General features: G+C 57.0%; 11 protein-coding genes across 11 annotated transcripts; 6 read left to right on the top strand and 5 right to left on the bottom strand.

Annotated features, from left to right (window-relative positions):
- Positions 1–77: 77 nt before the first annotated feature.
- Positions 78–1,453, top strand: ATEG_10052 (coenzyme A transporter; the record flags this gene model as incomplete). The annotated part of the gene is made up of 2 exons (XM_001209354.1): positions 78–389; positions 470–1,453. 2 exons carry the CDS (start codon positions 78–80, stop codon positions 1,451–1,453), a joined length of 1,296 nt encoding a protein of 431 aa, XP_001209354.1.
- Positions 1,454–2,197: 744 nt separating this feature from the next.
- Positions 2,198–5,075, top strand: ATEG_10051 (uncharacterized protein; the record flags this gene model as incomplete). Its single annotated transcript, XM_001209353.1, has 3 exons — positions 2,198–2,314; positions 2,375–2,884; positions 3,090–5,075. 3 exons carry the CDS (start codon positions 2,198–2,200, stop codon positions 5,073–5,075), a joined length of 2,613 nt encoding a protein of 870 aa, XP_001209353.1.
- Positions 5,076–5,735: 660 nt separating this feature from the next.
- Positions 5,736–6,636, top strand: pex12 (ubiquitin-protein ligase peroxin 12; the record flags this gene model as incomplete). Its single annotated transcript, XM_001209352.1, has 2 exons — positions 5,736–6,565; positions 6,618–6,636. The coding sequence occupies 2 exons, from the start codon at positions 5,736–5,738 to the stop codon at positions 6,634–6,636; spliced, it is 849 nt and encodes a 282-aa protein (XP_001209352.1).
- A 284-nt stretch (positions 6,637–6,920) lies between these two features.
- Positions 6,921–8,641, bottom strand: ATEG_10049 (glycoside hydrolase family 125 protein; the record flags this gene model as incomplete). The annotated part of the gene is made up of 3 exons (XM_001209351.1): positions 6,921–7,192; positions 7,241–8,463; positions 8,511–8,641. The coding sequence occupies 3 exons, from the start codon at positions 8,639–8,641 to the stop codon at positions 6,921–6,923; spliced, it is 1,626 nt and encodes a 541-aa protein (XP_001209351.1).
- Positions 8,642–9,174: 533 nt separating this feature from the next.
- On the bottom strand, positions 9,175–10,700 carry ATEG_10048 (uncharacterized protein; the record flags this gene model as incomplete). Its single annotated transcript, XM_001209350.1, has 7 exons — positions 9,175–9,515; positions 9,562–9,586; positions 9,633–9,932; positions 9,988–10,166; positions 10,226–10,482; positions 10,538–10,593; positions 10,641–10,700. The coding sequence occupies 7 exons, from the start codon at positions 10,698–10,700 to the stop codon at positions 9,175–9,177; spliced, it is 1,218 nt and encodes a 405-aa protein (XP_001209350.1).
- A 909-nt stretch (positions 10,701–11,609) lies between these two features.
- On the bottom strand, positions 11,610–12,497 carry ATEG_10047 (uncharacterized protein; the record flags this gene model as incomplete). The annotated part of the gene is made up of 1 exon (XM_001209349.1): positions 11,610–12,497. The coding sequence occupies one exon, from the start codon at positions 12,495–12,497 to the stop codon at positions 11,610–11,612; it is 888 nt and encodes a 295-aa protein (XP_001209349.1).
- A 743-nt stretch (positions 12,498–13,240) lies between these two features.
- Positions 13,241–14,048, bottom strand: ATEG_10046 (uncharacterized protein; the record flags this gene model as incomplete). The annotated part of the gene is made up of 2 exons (XM_001209348.1): positions 13,241–13,715; positions 13,783–14,048. The coding sequence occupies 2 exons, from the start codon at positions 14,046–14,048 to the stop codon at positions 13,241–13,243; spliced, it is 741 nt and encodes a 246-aa protein (XP_001209348.1).
- Positions 14,049–15,395: 1,347 nt separating this feature from the next.
- ATEG_10045 (uncharacterized protein) lies at positions 15,396–15,887 on the top strand (the record flags this gene model as incomplete). Its single annotated transcript, XM_001209347.1, has 1 exon — positions 15,396–15,887. The coding sequence occupies one exon, from the start codon at positions 15,396–15,398 to the stop codon at positions 15,885–15,887; it is 492 nt and encodes a 163-aa protein (XP_001209347.1).
- A 1,020-nt stretch (positions 15,888–16,907) lies between these two features.
- ATEG_10044 (uncharacterized protein) lies at positions 16,908–17,222 on the bottom strand (the record flags this gene model as incomplete). The annotated part of the gene is made up of 1 exon (XM_001209346.1): positions 16,908–17,222. The coding sequence occupies one exon, from the start codon at positions 17,220–17,222 to the stop codon at positions 16,908–16,910; it is 315 nt and encodes a 104-aa protein (XP_001209346.1).
- A 652-nt stretch (positions 17,223–17,874) lies between these two features.
- Positions 17,875–18,900, top strand: ATEG_10043 (uncharacterized protein; the record flags this gene model as incomplete). Its single annotated transcript, XM_001209345.1, has 2 exons — positions 17,875–18,587; positions 18,759–18,900. The coding sequence occupies 2 exons, from the start codon at positions 17,875–17,877 to the stop codon at positions 18,898–18,900; spliced, it is 855 nt and encodes a 284-aa protein (XP_001209345.1).
- Positions 18,901–19,515: 615 nt separating this feature from the next.
- On the top strand, positions 19,516–23,724 carry ATEG_10042 (PT repeat family protein; the record flags this gene model as incomplete). Its single annotated transcript, XM_001209344.1, has 2 exons — positions 19,516–19,771; positions 19,829–23,724. The coding sequence occupies 2 exons, from the start codon at positions 19,516–19,518 to the stop codon at positions 23,722–23,724; spliced, it is 4,152 nt and encodes a 1,383-aa protein (XP_001209344.1).
- Positions 23,725–24,078: the final 354 nt, after the last annotated feature.

Genomic DNA, 24,078 nt, shown 5'->3' with positions numbered 1-24,078 from the left:
GTCCATGGCATCCGATCTCCAGTAACCCGTGACCTCTTTCTCAATACTCTCCCCTACATCCGAGGCGTCCTGTGTACATGTCCCTGGCCACTCCAGGCCATGCGCATGCGGATTCATCATTCTTCGTCGCCGAATCGCACCAAAAACCCACAATAGCCGAACCAGGTACGCACATGGAGCAGGTCACACAGTCGAGGTCGGGGCGAGGGTCAACAACGGGTGACGCCCCGAATCATCCCGCAGTGGCTACCGCACAAGCGACTGCAGTTGCGAGCGAATCCTCGTTACAGAGCACATCCAGCCCTCGTGGAGGAACAAAAGAGACGAACAAGCGGAGTGTAGACTATGTGCTGAGGAGTGGACTGGCGGGAGGCTTAGCCGGCTGTGCGGTAAGTCAGCGTCTAGCTGTGCCCGGGACGAAGTCCAGATTTAAGCGTAGGCCGTGTGAACGCTAACTGGATGGCTTCAGGCGAAAACGGTGGTCGCACCGCTGGATCGGGTTAAGATTCTCTTCCAGGCATCGAACCCTCAATTTGCCAAATACACCGGCAGCTGGTTTGGCCTGGTGTCTGCAGTGCGCGACATCAAACATCATGAGGGGGCGCGAGGCCTCTTTAAAGGCCACTCCGCAACGCTTCTCCGCATTTTCCCCTATGCCGCGATCAAGTTTCTCGCTTATGAGCAAATCCGCGCGGTGATCATTCCGTCACGAGACAAGGAGACGCCGTTCCGTCGATTAATCTCGGGCAGTTTGGCGGGGGTCACGTCGGTGTTTTTCACATATCCACTGGAGCTTATTCGTGTGCGGTTGGCGTTCGAGACCAAGCGATCTTCTCGTTCGTCTTTCACCGACATCTTTCGGCAGATCTACCACGAACGGGTTTCGCCGCCCTCCGCCCCCAATGCCCCGCCTGCAGGACAAGGTCCTGCACCAAACATCACCGCGGCCGCTGAGGGTGTCTCGTCAGTCGTCAGTAAAGCTGTCCCCAGCTCGGGTCTGGCCAACTTCTACCGGGGCTTTGCCCCGACCATCCTGGGCATGCTCCCATATGCTGGTATCTCCTTCCTCACCCACGATACGGTTGGGGACTGGCTTCGTTTGCCAGCCATCTCCCAATACACGACGATTCCCGGATCGGAGACTACGAACCGAAAAGGCTCCCGTCGGCCTCAATTGACCGCCGCCGCCGAGCTGTTTTCGGGTGCCCTCGCTGGCCTGGTCTCACAGACATCCTCCTACCCCCTGGAAGTGATCCGTCGGCGAATGCAGGTTGGCGGCGTTGTGGGCGATGGCCGTCGTCTTCGCATCGTCGAAACAGCTCGCATCATCTGGATGGAGAAGGGATTCCGCGGGTTCTGGGTCGGGCTGACGATCGGCTATATCAAAGTGATACCCATGGCAGCGACGGCGTTCTTCGTCTATGAACGGTTAAAGTGGACGTTGGGAATTTAAGGTGTTCTCGTGGTGGTTAGACTTTTGTCTTTTTTGTCTTGTGTCTTGTCGGCTTTTCCTTTCGTACGAGATTCCGATGTTGGCGTCGTGGTTGCTCATACCCATTCTTTGCATTCGGGCCGGACGGCTCTGTTGGTACATAGGTTGACCATGGTGCATGGTGTGCCGTGCATGTGTATAGACATTATTTCTCTATTTTCTGCCATCTGTACAAGTTTATATCTACGAGGTTGACGGTTCCAGTAATAGTAGATCAAAAGGATGATGCCTGATTATACAGGCATAAAACACACCGCCTGCACAGACCACCGGCAGAAAAAAGTTCTGGGCCCGCGAACAGGACATCTTCACGATCACCAACATCCAGCAGAATAGTTCCGGGTACACTATTGTGTAAAGGACCGCGACAACATGACCACCCGCAAGAGAAATGAATTCCTGGACATCGCCTCCAGCGACGACGAGGCCAGCGATCGCGGCTATGATTCCGAGGCGGAGATCTCGAAGGGCCGGATCGCGAAGCGGCAACGAGTATCGAAGACGCACGATCTGAGTGGAAGCGAAGATGAGGCGGAGGATTCTGATGTAGAGGTTGCCAGCGACGAGGACACCACGCGGAAAGGCAAGGGTCGGTCGAAGCCTGACACTGTGTCCCGCGAAGACACCCACGAAGACGACCACGACAGCGACGACGAACACGCAGACGACCGGGAAGGAGGAGATCGGTACCTTGACGTGAGCGAGATGGCGGACAAATCGGACAAAAAGCAGAAACAGAAACCCCTGGACAAGAATAAGCCGGCGAAAAAGAAGAAACCGGGCGTGGTGTATCTGTCTTCGCTGCCGCCGTATCTCAAACCGGTTCGTGGATTGGATTCTTTTCGGGTCGAAATAATTGGCTAACGCAAGTATGTCTTACAGTTCGCTTTGAAATCCATGTTGGAGACGAGAGGCTTCGGCCCCATCACGAAGGTGTTCCTCACGCCTGAAGTCCGACCGCCGTCCGCGCCGCGCCGCCGAAGCAATAAGCGAAAGACATACTCCGACGGGTGGGTGGAGTTTGCGTCGAAGAAGACGGCGAAAATTTGCGCGGAGACGCTCAATGCGTCGATTGTTGGCGGCCGCAAGGGCAGCTGGTACCATGATGATGTGTGGAATATGAAGTATCTCCGGGGTTATAGCTGGCAGGATCTGCTTGAACAGATCCAGAGAGAGCGCAACGAGCGAGAGGCCAAGCAGCGCATGGAGGATATGCGCGCGCGCAAGGAGGAGAAGGTGTTCATCCAGGGTGTTGAGAAGGGAAAGGTGCTCGAGGGCATTCAGAAGAAGAACGAGGAGAAGAGGCGGCGCAAGATGGCGGCTGCGGATGCTGCCGCCGCAGCGGAGGCGTCCAAGGCGGGGGACAATGCTATGCCGGCTGGGAATATCAAGGTCCGGAGGACGTTCAAGCAGAATGAGGTCAAGATGGGCCGGGATAAGATCAAGGGGGATCAGGTGGTGTTGGAGGAGGATACGAAGCGAGTGCTGGGGAAAATTTTCTGATATTAAGATCCTCCTCCAGTTCATTATGTATAGTCTCTGAATAGATATCCCCTGCGCATGTTCACGGCTTGTCTGATGGAGTGATTGTTGTAAGATGCTGTATACTTGCGTTACCAGATTAGGCAAGGCGTCTGCTGAGTCAGTTTGCACTGTTTGTCGTCTACATCATCTCGTCCAGTCTTTCTCTGCGCCGCTTCTGCTTCCTTCAATGCAGCGCAATCCGGCTCTTCCCGCAGTCATCATGAGTCGGACGTTATTACGGGCACCCTGGCTTCGCCAGGAAGCTGTGCTATCTCTCCCATCGCTCTCTGGCGTCACCACACGGCACATCTCCCCTGTGCATTTGACATGCAAGTCCAGCAGAGCTCTAACGTCAACTGCTCGCCTGCACTCCGAACCGCCCAATCCCTCTACGGCGAACCCCCCGACAGAACCCAAAGAAACAGCCCCAGAAAGTGAACAAAAACAATCTCATGTGCCTTGGTACTTGAGAGAAGAATCCCCCGTGTCCGACACCCAGCAGGTGTCTTCTCGCGACCAAATCCCCGACCTCCCCGCCGACTCCCCCGCCATTCTCGGAGAGATCCTCGAATACACCTTCAAAGACCTCGGATTAGACGACCTGAAGCTGATTGACCTCCGCGGTCTCGAGACGCCGCCCGCCCTCGGCGCCAATGTCATCATGATCATCGGCACGGCCCGCAGCGTCAAACACCTGAATGTCTCAGCAGACCGCATGTGTCGCTGGCTGCGGAGCACATGGAAGCTGTCGCCGTACGCGGATGGCCTGCTGGGGCGCAACGAGCTGAAGATCAAGTTGCGTCGGAAAGCCCGTCGCGCGAGACTTGCCAGTCGCTCTGGGACTACCTTCGATGACAAGGACGACGGAATCACGACGGGGTGGATTTGCGTGAATGCTGGGGTTGTCGAGGAGAGTGCTGTTCAGGAGCAGAAGGATGAACGGTTTGAGGGTTTTGGCAAGACTGTTCGCGGCACGCGGGTCGTCGTGCAGATGTTTACGGAAGAGAAGCGGGCTGAGGTCGATCTTGAGACCCTGTGGCAGCGGACGTTGGATCGCGCTGAACGGGACAAGCAGAAGTATGCTGAGTCTCTTGCGAAGGCTTCTGGAGGTGCTAGCGAGTCGTTGCATGAAGTACCTGGGGAGGCGTCGGGACCGGTCCCTCGCTCGACGGGGAGCTTTCCGTTCCAGCAGACGAGGCGGTTCCACGGCAGTCACTATCTCCGGGCTGTCCAGTCCGTGCAGTCTGGGAGTGGACCCGATGCCAAAACTCAAGCAAAAGAAGACATTCCTTTTGCGGAAGCGCTGGAGCTGATGTCGGAGCAGCAGGCGATGGACGAGCTGAGAAGTCTGTGCACGGCAGTATCGACGCAAACGAGTCACCTACTGAAGAAAAAGCTGTTTTTGGTCTTTTCACACTGTATCGCTTCTGGCTACGAGATTTCCGACGAGCTAGGATTGGACGTCTTTGCGGCCCTTTTGCCTGGACCCGCGCAGGCGGAGCACACCACCCGGGACAAGAACCTCGCTTTCCGCGTGCTGGACTATCTTTCCCTCCGAGGCACCAACATCATGAGCATGAAGGTCCTGAACATCTTGTACAAAGCCGCAGTCTATGAAGCGCGTGGGAATCAAGAAGAGGCGCTTCGCAATGGGCGTCACGTGTCCAAGGTGCTTGAAACATTCGAACTGCCCTTTGATCCCAAGGAAGCGCGCCTCTTCATGATAGCCAGCTTCCAGAATGGAGACTACGACGGCTTCTGGCGAATGTGGCGCAAGCTTCCGCTGAACAACAGTCCGCGGACATTCGGCGACTACACGATGCTCTTCAAGCTGCATGCAGAATTAGGGGATGAGGTCCGGGCCCAGGAGTGCGTCTCAACCTGGGCTCCAATGATGAAGCGCGAGGAACCGCCGATTCCTCTCCGGGGAGATCTCCTGCAGAGCCTGATGGATTGTCTTGTCCTGGCGGATCCGGAGATTGCCCGGACGGCGGAGGAGAGCTCATCGGGCGACCTGGCGCGGATTTGGCGGGAGTGCAAGGCGAGTCTGCATGAGTAGGTGTATAGATATAGTGTATGATAGTGTATGTGAATCGATACCCTGATATGGTCCGGATATGTATGCGTGTATACTCCGTGATGGAGAGGATGACTAATCCACGTGCCGATGAGCCTCGGCTGAACGAATCTGGGGCTTCCGACGTTGATTCCGACGTCGCATCACTCTCTCCGCATCTTCTCCGTCCTTCTCTCTGCTTTCTCCCCTGCATGACCATGACGGGTCGCCATGGAGTATCTACCCAGTCTGCAGCAGGAATTTGACGAGCTCAAACCGTCACTGTTCGGTACGTGATGCCCTCCCCAGTTCCGACGCCCATAACTGACACCAATAGAACTCCTCGCGGAGCAACAGCTCTCCGACCTTCTCCCCCCGTCAATTCGATATATCCTCGCCGTCGCGACACACCGTCATCCACGGTATCTCCTGCGGGTCCTCAACTCCTTCGATGAGCTCTACGCGCTGCTCTCGCTGATCGTCGAGCGGTACTACCTCCGCACCTTCGGCGGCTCCTTCACCGAGAACTTCTACTCGCTCAAACGCGAGCGTGTCCTGCTCACCAAGAATGGCGAGATCCCGCGCGCCCAGATTGGCGCCCCCGGCCCCGTCCGCGAGACCCTCAAACTGCGCTCCTCCGACGTCTGGAAGAACCTCTTCGTCATGGTCGGCATCCCCTACCTCAAGCGCAAACTCGACGAGGGCTACGACATCCATGCTGCCCCCCACGCCTCCCTGATCACCAGCGGCGGCCCCCGCTACGACCCCAGCGACGACCTCCCCCCACACCCCTCCCTCAAACAGCGCCTCCTCCACGCCTACAAGTGGTTCCTCCGCAACGTCTACCCCTCCGTCAACGCCGCCTACTACTTCTCCATCCTCGCCTTCAACCTCGCCTACCTCTTCGACAACACCAAGTACTCCTCCCCCTTCCTCTGGCTCATCGGCACCCGCATCCGCCGCCTCGGCTCCGCAGACCACAAGGCCATCGCCGCCGTTCTCGACCCTAAACCCGCCCCCGGTGGCGCCGCCCGCGCCCGCCCCGGCTCCGGCCTCCTCGGCCTCCTCAGCCCGCAAAACCTCTACCCGCAGCTCCTTACCTCGCTGCGCTACTTCCTCCCCGCTTCCATCTTCGCCCTCAAGTTCCTCGAATGGTGGCACGCCAGCGACTTCTCGCGCCAGCTCGCCCGCAAAGCCACAGAGGTCCTTGATCTCCCCGCCCCCGTCGCAAACGGCATGGTCTCCCCCGCCGAGCGCAAGCGGCTCGCCAAGGAGAGGCAGAAGAAGAAGGCGGAGCAGGAAAAGTCGCAGGAGCCCGACTCGCCCCGCAAGTCCGCCCTCAAGTCGTGTCTGAAGCGCAGACAGCCGCCCATCTCGGCGACCTCGTATCTGCCCATCTTTACCGTGCCCTTGCCGCCTATTGACTCTGACGCCGCGTCTACCTGTGCGATCTGTCTGAATCCCCTGACGAACCCCACCGCCTGTCAGACCGGGTATGTGTACTGCTACGTGTGTATCTTCCACTGGTTGAACGGGGAGCATCAGCGGCAGCTTGATTTTATGAGCGGGGAGGGCGCCGGTGCGCCGTGGGAAGATGAGTCTGCGGATGAGGAGGATGCGACGGAGAAGACGGGAGCGCAGGGGAAGAGTCGCCATGGGAAATGGGAGAGTGGGAAGGGTCGGTGTCCGGTCACGGGGCGGAGAGTGCTCGGTGGAACGGAGGGATTAAGACGCGTGTTGATATAGACCGGATTCTTGTACATACTATACTCTACTTTCGTATCCTACGCAGGCAATACTATGTGAATACCCCAAGAGTTCATTATGTATATGTGTAGAAGGGTATAATCACTGGATGATGTACGGGTCCGCGCCCTCCCCGAACACCAGATGCGGTCGTTCCGCGGCCATCTTCAGAATCGTCTGCGCAAAGACCGAGTTCGCCCACGCGAACCACGGCCGCGTGTAAGCCTTGATGTTGTTCACGTTGATCGACTCGTGCACCAGGCCCAGCAGACTCGAGTTGCGCACCAGGTTTATGCATTCTTCAATCTCCGCGTCCGAGTCGCTGGTCATCGCCTGCACGAGCAGGGACATGGGCCAGGCGTTTTCCAGTCCGACTACATGTGTTAGCATAGCCTACTTCTACACAGGGGGGAATGACGTACTATGAGGCCCACCGATGCCGTGGAATGCCGACCCTGTGAGATAGTACGGGTTGGCATCTGGGTCGAGGACCATCTTGCGCGTGTTCAGATACACGGGGTCGTCCTGGGCGACGTAGCCCAGCAGCGGCAGCGACAGGAGGGACGGCACGTTGGCGTCGTCCATGAGGATGCGCGAGCCGTAGCCGTCGACCTCGAAGGCAAAGACGTCGCCGTATTTGGGGTGGGAGACGATGCCGTGGTCGCGGACGGCGCGGTCGAGGGCGTCGCCGCGGCGCTGCAGGTCGTCGGCCAGCTGGGTATTCTTGGCCCCGCCGGCGGTGCGCAGCATGCGCGCGGTCTTTTGCAGCTGCACGGCCATCATGGCGTTGGGTGGGATGAAGAAGCCCAGGATGGTGGCGTCGTCGCTGGGGCGAAAGGCGCTGCGGATCAGGCCGGTGCCCTTGTTGAGCGGGTTGCCGATACCGGCGAGGTTGAGCGTCTCAGTTCCGAGGTTGGTCTGGCGCTGGAAGGTGTACTGGTTGACGGCGTATTGCTCGTCGCTGTTGAAAGTGGGCTGGGACTGCGCGTCGAGCACCTTCAGCAGGGTGTCGAGGGCGAGGTACCAGCGGTCGGTGAGGAAGTCTGTGGCGCTGGTGTGCTCGTGGAACTCGGTGGCCAGGGCAAGGAAGTTGGCTAGCGAGTCCAGCTCGTACTTGCACTCGAAGACGACAGAGGGTTCGTACGCCGGATGCACCTTGTCGTCTTGGCCATTGTTAGTAGGCTGGAGGCCGCTGGGCGGCGGCGGTTGGAAGGCGTTGCAGTAGGGCGATTGTATGACAAACTCGGCCTGCGTGTTGATCGCGCCCAGAATCAGGTTGTACAGCTTCTTGTCCTTCTGTGCGAGCTTCTGGTACCCGGAGAGTTGGTTGGTTGAGTCGCGCAACCACTCCGCGTTGATGTCACCCGTCACTACGAAGGTCTGCGGTCCGTTCCATTGGGATTGGCTGGTGCTACGGCGGTTTTGTCGCGCCTGGTTTGATGACGATGTGCCGTCAGTGTGCCAGCGCACGGTGGTGTCCAGGGTGTTCGGGAAGGCATTGCGGAAGAGCTGGGCCAGATCCTTGTCCACCATGCGCGACGTCACGTCGTCGATGACTTGTTCGACGGCGGGTGAGGAGAATGTACGACACTCCGTCGCGGGGCGCTGGAACGGGAGGTTCAAGGGTCCGCCGCTGTAGGGGGCGCTGTCGGAGGTCAGCAATAGACTCGATAGATATGGACGGCAACTCACTGTGGTGTCGACGCATAAGAAACGTAGTCTGGACAGGCTCTTTTGAGAAGAGCTGGCTCATCGCGGACAGCTGCAGCGCCTGTGCCCAGACCGACAAGGGCGAGGACCAGGGCCGTCGCGGGAGGGGTCATGATGTGGGTGTGATTTGTTAAGAAGACATGTATGTATGAGGTCGAGAGATGCAGAACTACTCAGGCCAGGCGCGTGGAGAGAAGAGAGGGAAGGATTGAGGTGAAAGGTTGAGGTGAAGTGGAGGAAGTTGAGGTGGAGGATGGAATGCGGAGAAGATCGAATGCGGATGTTTATTTATGACTAGTCGGCATAGAGTTGCATTCGACCGTCGCAGTGCATCATTAGTCTGTCGATCTTTTCAACGCCTCAGTAGTCAAGTCTTCTGTCTGATGCATGGTGAATCGGGGACGGAAATACACTGCGGGTGTATACGGATTCATTACATGCAGGTCAGTCTAGTATACAATCACCACCACCTCCACAACCTCTATCTCCATGCCTACTTCTTCCCAAAGAACGACATGATATTCCCCTGTCCTGCTTTTACTCCACCCTTTTTCGGCGCACTGACAGCCGGCTTCTTCTTGGGCGGCGGCGCTTCGTCTTCCGAGAAGGACTCCCACGCGGGCTCTTCCACGGTCACTAGACCAGGTCAGCTCGGACATTGCATCGAAGGAACAGGGGTCCTACCCAGATAGCCCTCCTCGTCCTTGACGGTCTTCTTCTTCATGACCTGTCGTTTGCCTCTCCGTCGACCACCCTGAACGGTGGCTTCTTCCTTTAGCTCCGTCTTGGGAGGGGGTTCATCGATGGGCGTAGATTCCTCTTCGGGGGGTTCCGTTGTATCAGGCATTTCTTCGTCTTCGCTGTCTTCCATCATCTGGCGCAGCTTCTCCTCGCGTTCTTTTCGCGTTTCGCGGTTACTGGCGGTGGGCTTGCCAGTCTCAGGGAACAGCTCTTCCGCTTCTTCTTCAGATGCATCATCCAGGACAACTGTCTCCGTTAGCATATTGTAGCATAACATTTTCCAGGAACAAACCATCTTCGGCTCCGCTGGGCTCCGCCTAGAACGGTCAGTATCTACCACCACAACCGTAGAGGGATACACACTTGGTCAACCGCAGGCGCAGGTGTAGCTGGCTCCTCTTTCTTCTGCTTCGGCTTGGCCTTCGCAAAGGAGCTGAACAGACTCCCCTTCTCCCGCTTGGCCGGGGCGGTCTTCTCGGTCGGTTTGGAGGACGCCGGCGTGCTTTCTCGCGTGGACGGTTTGGACGGCTTCTCCGAACCGCTCTCTTCCTTCTTGGGCTCGGGCTCGGGCTTCTTCTGCGGCTTGTCCTCCTGCGCAGGTCGCTTGGCGGGGACAGTTTTCGGTTCTGGGGTTGGGATGGGTGGCCTCATGCCCGTTCGTCGCTGTGACCATCAGCATCCCACGTTATACACCCATCCAACTACTCCGAGACCATACCTTGACCGTCTTGCTCTGGATCATCCCCCATTGCGCCCCGAGTTCCAACGGATCGTCCTTCCCGTACGTGGACAGCATTTCCTGCCGCACATCCGCGAGGACATTGAGATCCTGCAGCGTCGCCGGCTCCAAACTATAGACGTACACGGACGAAATTGACTCGAACGACGCCTTTGCATCTACAACAACCGCCATCAACCATTGTCACACCCGCGCTCCAACCACAAGGCGGGCTTACCGTCGAGATCCTCCTCGCGCACCAGCACGACCGACCACGTAGGCACCGCGTCCCCCGCGACATCCTCCGGATTTGGCATCGAGCTGCTCAGGTACGGGCTACTCGGCATGGCGTCGTGTCCGTTGGTCGCATCGGCGTGGGCGCCATTGGTGGGTGCGGGGGGTGCGGCGGGCGTCGGGATACCGGTGACGATGTACGTAGCGTGCACGCTGCCGGGTTTCTTGGCAGTTTCGTGTCGGTGGAAGTCATAAAGCATCCTGTTGTGCGTTAGAAGCGTTCGTCTCGGAGAGTCTGCGTCTGCGATCGCCGTACTGCTTGGCCAGGGTGCTGTGGACCCTCAGCGCTCGACTCAACAGTCGATATGAGACCTATGCGGGTGAGTGTTTGTCTCCTGGAACAAGGGGGTATGCCCTACCGTGCGACGGTCATTGAGGACCGCTTCCGCCAGGTACTTCTTGTAATCGGCGACTGCCATGTTGTTGATGGATGAAGTAGTGCTGATGGGGAGGTTAAAACGCGTGGAAGAAAAGCACTTTACGCGTCGGGGACTTGGCACTGCTTCCCGCTAATCGCGTCACAACATCTCCCAATACTCCTTTTCCATACCTCCAAGACAAGCAGCATACTTTACCCTCCTTACTCCCGCCCGCCTACGTGGCTCCCGCCCAGATGAATCCATCCCCATTGGAACTGTCGCGCCTGCCGACCTTCACCGTGACTGGAGCGACCGTGACGGCCCGCGCCCGCCTGAGAGACGACGAGTTCCACCGCCTGGTGCAATGGTGTCTGGACCACCGCCGCGACTACGAGCTCTTGCAGAAGGCAGTGTTCTGGGATAAGTGCTCGCAATGGGTCGGCGCCACATTCCGCAAACAGCTGCACACCCCGAAGCGCGTGGTCGACCGTCTCATGAAAGTCCGCAAAGAAGAGATCCGCGCGGGAGGCGGCAAAGAAGTCTCTGATACCCTGCTGAAGCGTGCGCTGGACCAGTGGATCGAGTTCCATGACGGTATCAAGGAGATCCGCGCCCGCCGACGGGTGCAGGAAGCGCGCGCGGTTGTGGCGGCGGAGGGCCAGCCGGCTCGTCTGCCGCCGCGAGAGGAGAGGGCTGATCCCCGTGTGCGTCGGAGGGAGCGCACGCTCTCGCTTTCGCCGCCGACGCCGCGCACCAGGCGTCCTCGGAACGCAGACGACGAGGCAAGCTGGCGCAGGCGGCAGGAGGAGCTGCTTGTGCAACTTCACCGTAGTGTGGAGGACATCAAGCTGTTGTTGATAGAGTTGACTAAGAAGGATACGAGGAGGGAGGGGACTGATGCGCAACGCTCTGTCTTGACCTCTGGGCTGGCTTCATCTACATAACCCGCGACCACTATACAGGTAATATCTACGGACGACGCAACATATCCACCGCCAACATATACGCCTGCTCCTTCAATTCCCACCCGCGCGTGCCCTCGCGCGCAATCTTGTCCCACGCATGGTCGCACTGGTCCATGCGCGCATGGACGACGTGGCGATCCGCATCCGCCGCCAGCCGCGCTGCGAGCTTCTCGGCCTCGCACGCGAGCGTGTCATATCCCGCCGTGATGATCAGCACGTTGCGCGGGAAGCGGTCCGCGTCCGCCAGCCCGGGCGACATGCGGGGGTCGCGCGCGTCCACGCCCGGCGGGATGTAGCAGTTCCGGAACAGGCGCAGCAGGAAGGTGGGGAGAGGCCGGCCGCCGGGCTGTGGCGCCACGAGCGTGCCTGGGTCGAGGTACGGCGCGACGCTGGGGTAGAAGGCGAGCACGGCGTGGAAGGTCATCGGCGGGAAGAGGTGCGACGCCCCGACGAGGGCGAGGTTGCCGCCCGCGCTGAAGCCGGAGATGGCCACGCGCGAGACGTCGTATTCCTCCGGCTGACTGAGGACCCATTTGACGACATCCTCGACGTCGTGTACAGCTGCAGGGAATGGGTGCTCGGGTGCCAGCCGATATTGGACGTCGAGCACGGAGTACGCGGTTTGTTGGCTGATGCGGCGACAGAAGGCGTCGTCGCTGCCGTGTGCGGGGATCATGAACCCGCTTCCATGGAAGTTGATGAGTACGGGGGACGGTTTTTGCGGCGTTGACTGGGTGGAGCGATAGAGATGCGCTTTGATGGTGCGCGACGGGTCTCGCGAGGGGATGCGATGGGTGACGTCGGGGGCAGAGCGGATGGCGCCTCGCAATCTCACGATGGCTCGGACGAGCGTGGCGGCGAATTTCAGGTAGATATAGTAGAGGAGCGACATGATGGGGAGGATGTACTGAGTATCATGTAGGGGTATTCAGGGCAACTGGAGACGGCTGGAGGTTTGGATGATCGACATGAGCTGAGAAAATACCGAGGTAGACCCACGTGCAGAAAGCCTCGGGACTTGATCTGAGAGTAGTTGATATTGATGATGCATTGATTCAATTGTTCGAAGTGAACAGGTTTTATTTATACAGAAGTGTGTTTAAGGTCGCTTGGTATATGTTGTCGTCAAATCATCACTATGTCATTTCAGATCTTCCTCGTACCCTCTCCCCCCAGACATCCTCGCCGCCCGCTGGTCGAATTTCGACCGTCCAGAGGTCATATAATAGCGAGGTGCGAAGCCCTGAGGCAATTCTCCGTGCGGTTGGGAGAGATGCTGTTGATCCAGCACCTCGCCCATGGATGGTCGATACGGTTGGTACTGCGGTCGACTCGGCTGTTTTCCCTTGGGCGTTGGATGGAATGAAGACCGCGAGGGGGGTGATCGCGCTGCTGCTGCTTCGGCAGCAGCGTCCGCATCGTCAATGGATTTCTGCCACTGGAGACTGCAGATGATGATGCCGGTGTAGATGCCCAGGACGCAGAAAAACCCGACCAGCGTAGCGACGGCATTAAGGTACGCGGGCGAGTGATTGGTGAGGGAGGATTGAATGGTGGTTATGGTGGTCGTGAGGTTCTGCGCAAAGGACGAAACGACGGCCAGAGCGAGAGCGATAGTTCCTGTCTGGGAAATTGTTAGTTATCGCTCTGGAGGGCATGCGCCGATACGCTCCGTACCTTATTTGGGGATCCCTGCGAATCGGTATTCCGCAGGATGAAGACCGTCCAGGCCAGAATTTCCAGGGAAACCAGCGTAAAGATGGCCCCGCGCGCAGTGGTTAACCGGCTGTCTTGTTGATAGAGCGCCTCAGCGGTTTGGCTCTGGTTGACCGCGACGGCCAGGGAGGCGATTCTGGTGGCGCAATTGGCGATCGCAAGCGCGGACAACACACCGAGCAGAGTCCAGTGGGCGAGGGTCACGCGCGGAAATGCGTCTCCCTCAGCGAAGCCTTCAAGGTATCGGTGGACGATGCGGTAGAAGATGGAATAGAGGAGGACCAACGCCAGGAGATTGAAGATAATCTCGAACATGTTGACGACGGCATAGCTCCGTGAGACAGTGCGATTGAAGACGTACAGGAAGAGAACGGCAATGGAGAGAATGCGCGCGCTGTGGGCGTTAGCTGCATGTCACAGATGTATCACTGAGGGTTCCAATTCCGGATCGCTTCACTCACACCATGTAGCTGAGAATCGACCCGAACACTGTCCGCACTGGCAGCGCTTTTGTCCGGTCATTTGGCGCTTGGATCATGGAGCTCCCAATAAAGAAGACGATCAGGGCGAGCAGGGTGAGAAACTCGCAGACCAGCCAGACGGTGGTGTAGGCGTCGGTCGTTTGCAGGTCGGACTGGGCCAAGGAGATGTCGCTTGTCCAGCCATGGCGCTGGGAGGGCCTCTCCAGCGACGGGAGGACATCGGGGATGGTCCTGCGCTGGAGCATCGTGGATGCAATGGGGAGAGAAAGAGAACACAGTCATGGTTCACGAGGTGCGATGGGGGCTCAGGGACCATTTGGGGGAAATTGGAGGGATCGACCAACACTAGTCGCACCATTCATTCATCCATTCATTAATTTCAGTCCGTAAAGAGTTAGCAAGCGAATGATCAACACGGGTTTAATTAAAGATCCGACCAATATGGAGATGCTGGATGGATGATTGTTATCTACTCCGTACTCCGTAGTCTGGAGTAACTAACTACTAACTAGTTGCGATCTGTCTGTCAGAGGAAGGTTGTTGATCTCAAAATTAAGAACAATATAGGTAGAATCCATATTGGATGCCATAGTACATTAGGTACCTCATGCTTTGACCCATAATACGAGTACGAGCAATCTAGTTGGACCGACATCACCGCCTTCCATGTTGCTGTCCATCCAACTCACGCAACTCAGATTCAACAACATTACATGGCGTCAGACAGTCTAAGTGCCACTCAAGGCACATCGCTGGTATACTAAATCCTCTCCGTGCAATTCCACTTGATCATTCTAAGGCCTCACAGGTACCGTCCACGGCAAACGCACGACTGGATACGATCCCGTTGGAAATCCTCTTGGAGATTCTCTCCTATCTTCCAGAATTATCTCTCAAGCGATTGACGCTCACCTGCAAAAGCCTTCATTACCGCATCGAACCTGTTCTCTACAGATCGATCGAATGGAGATTCAATATCCCGGGAGCCCTGGACTTGCCAGACCCACCGATTCACCTCTTCTTGCGCAGCCTCCGGGAAAATCCCGCCTTAGCAGGACATGTGAAATCCGTCTTCTTTGGCGCCCATGAAGAGGCATGGGACTTAGAGAAGTTTGAAGATCTTCCTCCATCATCAGATGAATCGCGCTGGTGGGCCGAAGCCCTGAAGGAACTATGCCCTCCAATCCAGGAAATTCTCCAGGCGGGAACTTTTGCCGGGGAATCGGGACCCTTGATGGCTTTACTGCTCTGCCAACTTCCCAACCTAGAGGTCCTGTACCTGGAGTTCAGTGTCGCTCTCTGGTCTGATCTACTCGACATCTTATTCGAGCACCATCAGTCACCATCGCCTCGCTGTACCTGCCCCCGGTTTCCCAAGATGAAAAAAACTCCACATCAGGAACGACCAGGACTGTCGTGTTCTCTACCACGATGGCCTCACTGCTAAGCAGCTCTCCACGGTCTTCGGGTTGACGTCTCTGGAGACTTTAGAAATTGTACTTCATGAGTCGACACTTACGCCCAGGCTCAAGGAAGCCACCGGGCAGCTCCCAAAGCTCAAAACGCTACGCATGACAAACTGTGGCGCAAACATGGAAATTGTCGCGTCGTGGCTTTCCACTGCGCCGAATCTCCATACGTTGGAATACTTCCGAGCACTTGACATCGAGGCCCTAGAATATGACGAGCATTACGAATGCGGGTATTGGGACGAATGGAAACATTTCACGTCAGCATTGGCCACCGTCTCGGAGACTTTGAAAAGCCTGGTCATCTCGGTCGCCTGGGGTCGTATGGGGGACCATCCGCCAGACCCCATGGACGACGATTGGGTTAATAAGGTTTGGCAAAGACAAAGCTCACTGGGTTCCTTAAAATCTCTGGTTTCGCTGGAGAGACTGGAAAGCCCCATTTGGGTCCTCCTGGGATGGATGCCGGACTTTCCAACCACCAGGCTCGGGAATTTCTTCCGCCTACTCTACGAGAACTTGCCATCCGGGATGATCTCTTTGAGACGCTCGATTACCAATGGACGATCTGGGACCGCCCAAATGGCCAACTGCTCAGGATATCGGGCAGCATAGGCGATAGCACCCCGATCATTGACCAATTGAGAGATTATCTTCCGGGTCGCTTGCCTGTTGATGAAGACCATCCAGCGCGCTCGCTGACGAGCCTTTGTCTCAAAGTCCAAACGCACCGCGTTTGGAGATTCTCTGAACTGAAGATTCTCGAGGAGATGAGCCGATGTTCAGGAATATTGTGTACCCTGCATGCACGAAACAGAGGAGATGTTTTTGACATGGTCAAAGTGACAATCATCCATAATCCGCTAAGCCCTGCGCCAGAAGACACGTCCATGGAAGTACCCGAGTACAAATGCCGGAACTTATGGGAGCCATCCAAGGTCTTTACGAGCAATTGCTAAAATTTCTTCAACTTTTTGCGCTTGTATGTGAAAGTGCCCGTCTAAGCTTAATTCAGAAAGCGCATCGCGGAACGTAGCGACTGTGGCCATCTACTGTTTCTGTATATGGCTGCTATTACCAATTTGCAATGGTCTTCTCTACACCTAACCCTTCGAAATCTTGAAATGCTCGCTGAGAGTACCGGTGAAGTCGGTGAGCCCTTTTCCACTCGAAAGTAGAGTGATAATTGTCAGTAATGCAGGGATGTGCGAGAGTAAGTACCTCTAACATGATCCATGACATTCATTAGAAAGGTACGATATGGGGTTGTTGGTTGTTGTCGAGTACGACAGAGTAGAAGATGCTCTGTCGCTGTTGACCGCCTTCCTAGCTAAATGGCCTGTCTATCGATCCAGGTACCTACTATACCAACTCCGGAATAGGTGAGCAGATATCGATCTCGATATCGAACGGTCGGTAGCGGAGGTCAGTTGGGAGGGATATTGTCTCTCGATCGAATCAAACAGATCATCTTTCACTATCACCCCATTCCAAACCAAACCAGTCCCTTCTTTAGACGCAAATGCTATGTTACGTACCAGGGGGTGTTTCAATAATATATCCGCCACATATCAGTTTCTCCGACCGGCGTGGTGGCAACCAAACCCGTGTCTCTCTCCCCTACTTTCGACTTCTTCAGCTCACAACCCCCGGCCAACGCCATGGCTGATCTGACCGGTTGGGGATGATTTCAGCTGCGAGGAGGCCGCCAGGGCCGCATCTGCCAATGATGGATGCAGGATGACCCGCCACTTTTGTGAACTGGTCGGCCACTGCAGAGACCCGGAATGGGACCTCGAGGAGCAGGACGCAAAGAATCTGGCCGGCGACGCCGTCTCGAATGGTTCCGTTTAAGTTCTCGAGGATGATTCTCGATAATGGGACGTCTTTCGCAGTGCCTGAGTGCTGTCGCCTCGCATCCGTGGTCCATTGGTGAAGCCCATCCAGCATGCCGGGAGTGCCAGACCAAAGTCCATCGCGTCCCAACAGTCTGGTTCGTTTGGTTTCATGGAGAAACGCGCGCTGCAAGGCGGTATCATTGGTGTGATGGAAGTGACGGCCTCTGGTGGTTTCTTTTTTTGGACCTTTCTCCTGGCTAGATCAGGGGCCGCTGGAAGTCGTCATCCTTTGCTCCCCTGAATGGATTATTGATAAACCAGCGCCCCCGGCACACTAATTGCCACCAGGAAGTCATGGTTTATTTCTTCATAAACTTGATGGTCTTCCTCGTTATCGACAATCGGACCGGCTGGCCCTCTGGGACTATTTGTCGTGGCTTCATCCACTCCGTTTCCGGCGAGATTGCAACCCCATCACATCCGTCCTTGCGACGGTCCAGCGACTGAGTCTGCAACATCTACGATTGATTTGTTGGATCCTCTGATACTGTGATCGGTTCATTGGGGCGTCGGTCGGACACCACAAGCCCGCCGTCCGGCTTGTGAGAGGTGAACTCCTTGCATCGTGGTCTTGCACAGCGAAATCGAACTGGTCCGCACTTCGATTGGTATAACGACAGACCGACCTACATATAGACCTCCTGGCGCCCTCGCTCTTTGCTCGATCGCTTCCATCCACCCAATCCTTCATTCCGTTATCCACAATGCCCCCAAATGGCGCCTCGTTCACGACGCTCAATCTCCCCGCCAGTTTCGCCCTCCCAGAATGCATGGAATATTTCTCCTTGACAGCCGGGCCGAACACCGACCTCTGGCGTAAACCGCCCAATGGCGACATTTCGACCGCCCCGATCGTCTACACCTCGCTGCGCAACCCGTTCGTCATCGCCGAAGTCACCATCAGCGCCGACTGGGAGATGGAATGGGACCAGGGCGGGCTGGTAATCTTCGCCGGCGCGGCGCCGCAGTCGTTCTCGTCTGAGGGGATGCCTATGCCGACAACAGAGGGCTGTCGCGGGCGGCGGCGTACGGTCCGCCCGTGTAAATGGGTCAAGGCGGGCATGGAGTTCTGTTCTGGAGCGGTGCACGCGTCCTCGGTGAGTGCGACAGCCGACGGGGCCGACTGGTGTCTGTCGCCGCTGGGGTTACCGGATCGAGGGCCCGGGGCAGTGCATTCGCTCCGCATCAAGCTGGAACGTATCGGGCATTCGCTTTGGATCTGGTACCAGGTACCGGCCGGGTTAGCGGTAGCGAGTGACGCGACGGAGCGAACGCCCGCGGCAGTGACGGGTTCGTGGAAAAAACTGCGCGAGGTGACCTGGTTCTTCTACGGGGTGGAGGATAAGTTTGTGCATGTCGGGGTGTATGCGAGTCGACCGAATACGTGGGAGGTGATGCATGGCGGGAGTCCGGATGGGTTAGTGGTGGAGTTTGAGGATTTGGAGATTTTTTAGGGCGAATGTGATGGATTGGTTGATTGGATTGGAGTTGGTTGGCTTATGATACCTGGAGTTGATTGAATGGAATTGAATGACTATTATGACGACGAACTCCTGCCGGGAATCCATCTTCTGATGCCCAATATCAGCGACAGCCCACCATGCGATGCCAGCACATCCGACGATCACGCCGGCATGATGTGCGGCCCATCATGGATCAACGGCGAGGTCCACTTGATTTGGCCTTCACATGATGGCCCCATTATGGGTCTGGTCACTCTGGTAACTTAGTTTGCTATGCCTAGGTAGGACTAAAAGTACTAACTACTATACTAAGCGTACTAAGAAAGACTCGCGATAGTCTCTGGGGTGATTGGTGGCGCCTCACCGCTGTTCTGGCTATCACCTTATCAGTGTTGGTTCGGTATAGTTCACCCCGTCGCCAGCATGTCCAGCATGTTCAGCATATGTTCAACATACCTCCCTGTCTCCCAGACGTATGCAATATCTGTTGGATTACCATCCTACCATCACCTCTTGATCTTACTCCATACCTTTATATAGTAGGTACTCTGAGTACCTTAGGTGCGTGTTGTGATTTTTCCCGTTCTGGCTGCCCCGCCGCTAACCCAACTAGTGCCGAATAGCTTTTTTTTTCTTCGGTGCTGCGGGGACCCTCTGACTGTTTTTCTTCTTCTCTCCGTCTGCTCTGCCTTCCTGCTCCTCTTCTCTCAAGAATTCCTGCCCTCCTACCCCTCATCTCCCTCTCGCTGACGTCGGGAGATTTGTACAGTAGTCTGGTTGCGTTGATATCCCTTTGCGTTGCTTTGTTCTTGCCGTCTGTTGCATTGCTTTCATTGCGCACTTCCTCTCGATCACGACTTACGATAACGACTCACGACCACCATGGCTCCCTCCATCACCATCTCCGTCCGTCGTCCGTCCGATGACCCCGTCATCTTCGTCGCCGGTTCCTTCTCTAGCCCCCAGTGGGAGCCTCTCGAGCTTGCCGTCAAGCCCATCGACGTCCAGGACGACGAAGGTCTCACCTCCACCGAGTATCTTTTCTACCGCGAATTCGATGTCGCCCCGGGTCAGTATCAATATCGCTTCCGCGAGGGTCCCAATGGCGCCTGGTTTCACGATGAGACCGTAAAAACTGGTACGTTTCCTTTCCCCGTGTCAACTAGCTGTCGTATGTCCACTAACGTTGATTCAGTGCCCGGCGAGGACGGTCTCATTCACAACATCCTCCATGTGGAGGACAAGTCCGAACCTGTGCCCGTCAAGGAGGAGCCCGCACCGGTCAAGGACGACGCAGAAAACCACACCGAGACCAACGGTGTCTCGGAGGAGACCACCGCTCCGGTCCAGGAGACTTCCGCCGGGGAGAAAAAAGACGATTCCAAGCCGGTTGAGCCGGAACCCGTTTCTAATGGGGTGGAGTCCGAGGTCAACGGAGTGGAGCCTGCAGCCCCTGAACCGGAACAGGAGAATTCTGCAGCTCCTGCCCCTGAAGCAGATGCTGTGACTCAGAAGCCTGAAGAGCCTCAGCCGGAGACCAAGCTTGAGGAGGTTCCGGCGGCATCTACGTCTACCGAAATGGCGAAGTCTGAGACCACTCCCCAGGCTACCTCCGAGGCCCAGGCCGATGCGACAACGGAGAAGCTGGAAGAATCTCAGCCCGAGAAGGGAACGGAGGAACCGACAAAGACAGAGGAAGCGTCTACTGCCTCTCCCGAAACCGAACAGAAACAGATCGAAGTCACCCCTGAGGCCAACCCCGTTGCGACTGAGGAGAAAGCCGAAGAAACCCAGCCAGCGAAGGAAGTGACAGAACCCGAGACCAAGTCTGAGCAGACTCCAGCTACCACCGAACCGGAGCAGGAGGAGAAGCAGGCTGAGGTCTCTCCTGAGGTTGAGACTCCTGTTGAAACCAAGGACAAGCCGGAGGAATCCCAGCTAGAGGCCGCGGAAGAGCCTGTCGAGTCGGAGCCGGTAGTCGAAGAGAGGTCTGAAACCGTTCCGGAGACCGCGGAAAAGGCAACTTCTGCCGAAACAGAGACGTCTGAGGTAGATTCCGCAGAGCCTGCCAAGGAGGCCGTCAAGGAGGAGAAATCTTCGCAGGAGCCGGTGACTGAAGAGAAGCCTGAACCCGTTCCGGAGACTGCTGAAGAGGCAGCTCCTGTCGAAACAGCGACCGAAGAGCCGGTTCCCGCAGAGCCAGTTACTGAGGAACCAGCCAAGGAGATCGCCACGGAAGTCGCCAAGGAAGAAGCATCTCAGGAGCCTGTGGTTGAAGAACCCAAGGAATCCACTCAGGAGGCATCCGCAATTGAGGAGCCAATGGAGACCCCTGCTGCAGAGACTCAAGCCGTAAAGGAAGATGCTGAGGCCGCCAAGGAAGAGTCGGTCCAGGAGGCTGTCAAGGAGGAAACCTCTCAGGAACCTGTAGTCGAAGAATCCAAAGAATCGACTCAGGATGAGCCCGTTGTTGAGGAGGCAAACGAGGCTCCTGTCGCAGAGACTTCGGCTGTGGAGGAAGCTGCGGAGGCCGCCAAGGAAGAGTCGGTCCAGGAGGCAGTCAAGGAGGAATCATCTCAGGGGCCTGTGGTTGAAGAATCCAAGGAATCGACTCAGGAGGCACCCGCTGTTGAAGAGATAAAGAAGGCTCCTGTCGCAGAGACAGAGACTTCTGCTTTGGAGGAAGCTGCTGAGCCCACCGTGGAGACCGCTAAGGAGCCTGAAGTCAAGGAAGAGTCGGCCCAGGAGCCTGTTACTGAGTCTGTCCCGGTAGAGGAATCCAAGGAGGAACCAGAGGACTCCAAGGAAGAGCCTAAGGAGGAGTCTAAAGAAGCCACCGAGGAGACTCCTGCCGAGAAAGCCGAGGAACCGACCCAGGAGCAGATTACTGCTGAAGAAGTCAAGGAGCCCGCCACCGAGGCCACTGTCGAGGAAGCCATTGAGACTAAGCCGGAGGCTGACGAGCCTGCCCCCGAAGCTGCTCCTATTGAGCCTACGGAGAAACCTGTGGAAGAGGTCACTGACACTCCCACTGAGGCCACTGCTGAAGCCCCTGAGGAGAAGACCGACGCCCCTGTGACCGAGAACACGCCGGCTGAAGAGGAAAGCAAGGCTGAGGAAGCAGAGGACAAGTCTGCTCAGCCTGAGGAAGCTCCTGTCAAGGAGCAGCCTACTGAGGAGACTGCTGCTGTCGAGACTGCCGAAGAGGTTGCGAAGGATATTGAGGAGCCGGCTGCCGAGACCGTCAAAGACACTGAGGAGTCTCCTGCCCCTGAGCCCGCCACGGAATCCACCAAGGAAGTCGAAGAACCTGAGAAGGCTGTTACTGAAGAGCCCGCAAAGGAGCCTGTCGCTGAGGAGACCGAGGCAACCAGTACCGAGCCTACCAAGGACGACGCCGAGGAGGCACCCAAGGAGCCTGCCGGTGAAGAAGCGAAGCAGGAAGTTGTTGCCGAGGCCGCTGCTGAGGAAGCAGATGCTGAGGAGACCAAGCAGCCTGAGCCTGTCGCTGAAGAGGCTGTGGCTATCGAGGAAGCTCCCAAGGCCGAGCCAGAGGCCACGAAGGAGCCTGAACCTGAAGCTCCCGCTGTTGAGGATTCTCCCAAAGAAGCCACTGTTGAAGAGACTGCTCCTGTGCAACAGCCTACTGAGGAGCCTCCCGTGAAGGAATCGGAGGAGACCGAAGAGGCCAAGGAACCCGTTGCCGAGCCTGTTACTGAGGAGCCGGCTGCAGAGTCTGAGCCCGCAAAGGAGGAGACTGTCGCCGCAGAGCCGGTGGCGGAAGAAGAACCTGCCAAGGAGACTGCTGACGAGGCCAAGGTCGAGCCTGTCGATTCTCCTGCCGCCGAGGAACCTGTTGAAGAGTCTAAGAAGCCAGTTGTTGAGGAGCCATCGACGGAGCCCACCAAGGAGGAGATTGTTGAAACTCCCGCCAAGGACGAAAGTGGTGAGAAGGTTGATGAACAGCCCAAGGAAGCTGCTGTTGAGGAGCCGACTCCTGAACAGCCGGCTGCTGAGACCGTCGCCGAGGAATCCGCCGTAGCATCCGCACCGGTCGACGTTGAGGAGAAGACCGCAGAACCCGAGACTCCTGCGGAACAGCCCACCGCTGAGCCCGTCTCCCAGCCTGAGGAAGAAAAGCCTGTCGAGCAGCTCGTCGAGGAAAATGTTGAGCCTACTCCTGAGCCCTCCACGGAGGAGCCTGTCTCTGAGCCTGTGGTCGAAGCTGCCGCTGAGCCTGTCACCGAAGAGAAGGCCCCGGAGCCTGAGGTCGAAGCGGAAGCCGACAAGCAGGACGAAGTTGAGGCTCCCGTCGAGCAAAAGGAAGCGTCCGTCAGTGAGCCTGCTCCGGCAGAGACTGAGAATGTTCCTGCTCCTGCGGAAGAGACTCCCGCCCCCGCTGAGCATGTGGTTGAGGAATCCGCCCCCGAGCCAGCCAACGAAGAAGTGACTGACAAGGTGGAGGAGACGGAGACGAAGGATTCTGTCGTGACTCCGGAGGTTATTGCCGCCGGCGCTGCAGCTGCGGTTGGTGCCGGTGCTCTTGCTGCTGGTGTCGCTGCTGCGTCGCACAAGGAATCCGAGTCCACCTCTGCTCCCACCGAGGCGAAGGACAAGAAGCCCGCGCAGGAACCTGAGCAGAAGGACACTCTGGCTCCTGTTAGCAAGGATGCTCCCGCCACCGCGGCTGAACAGCCGACCCCCGAACCAGAGGCTGACCCTGCTCTTGCCGCCCTTGCTGGTGACCGAGAGGCCCTCCTCCAGAAGCTGAACATGCCCTCTACGGATCAGCTCCCCCCTGCCGCTGCCAGCCAGCAGTCCATTCCGACTGCCAGCGCTGCGCCCCAGCAGACGGAGGCACCGGCCGAGGGAGCTTCTGCTCCTAAGGAGCCTGCTACAGCTGAAGGTGAGGAGAGAACTGCCAAGGCGGACGAGACCGTGCGTTCCCCCAGCCAGAACCGGTCCGTCACCGCTGTGTCTATCAACAATCAGGGCGACGGCTGGTTGAAGGCCATTCTGCGCGCTGTCTTTGTCAACTTCTTTGGCACGATCTTCTCGCCTTTCCGCCGCCGCAGAAACACCGACCAGTAGTGTCTTGCAGACCTCGTCTGTGGCACAAAAGATCTGGTTTACATACGAGACATGAGAGCCAGGATACTTCCTGATGTGTCTCTTGCTCCATTGTCAGTCTATTTGACAAGCATATACCTACCAAATTGTTGGATCTGTTGTCCATTCTTGTCACTCGTTATCTGAAAGATTTGATTCCCCTGTATTTGATACTTGCTTGCTGTTAATGCCATTGTTGTTGTTTTGATCTCCCCTCAATTGCGGTGGATGATTTGTGACGAGTTTCTTTGAGATGGTCTGAATGACTTCGGTCTGCCAGTATGTAATGATGTTCTACGATGATTGATGATAATGAAGGACTTATTCGTACTGCTG

Source organism: Aspergillus terreus, genomic scaffold (genome assembly GCF_000149615.1).
Source record: "Aspergillus terreus NIH2624 scaffold_16 genomic scaffold, whole genome shotgun sequence".
Classification (NCBI taxonomy): Eukaryota; Fungi; Ascomycota; class Eurotiomycetes; order Eurotiales; family Aspergillaceae; genus Aspergillus; species Aspergillus terreus.
Note: the sequence above shows the minus strand (reverse complement) of the source record. Positions and strands in the feature narration are given on the sequence as shown.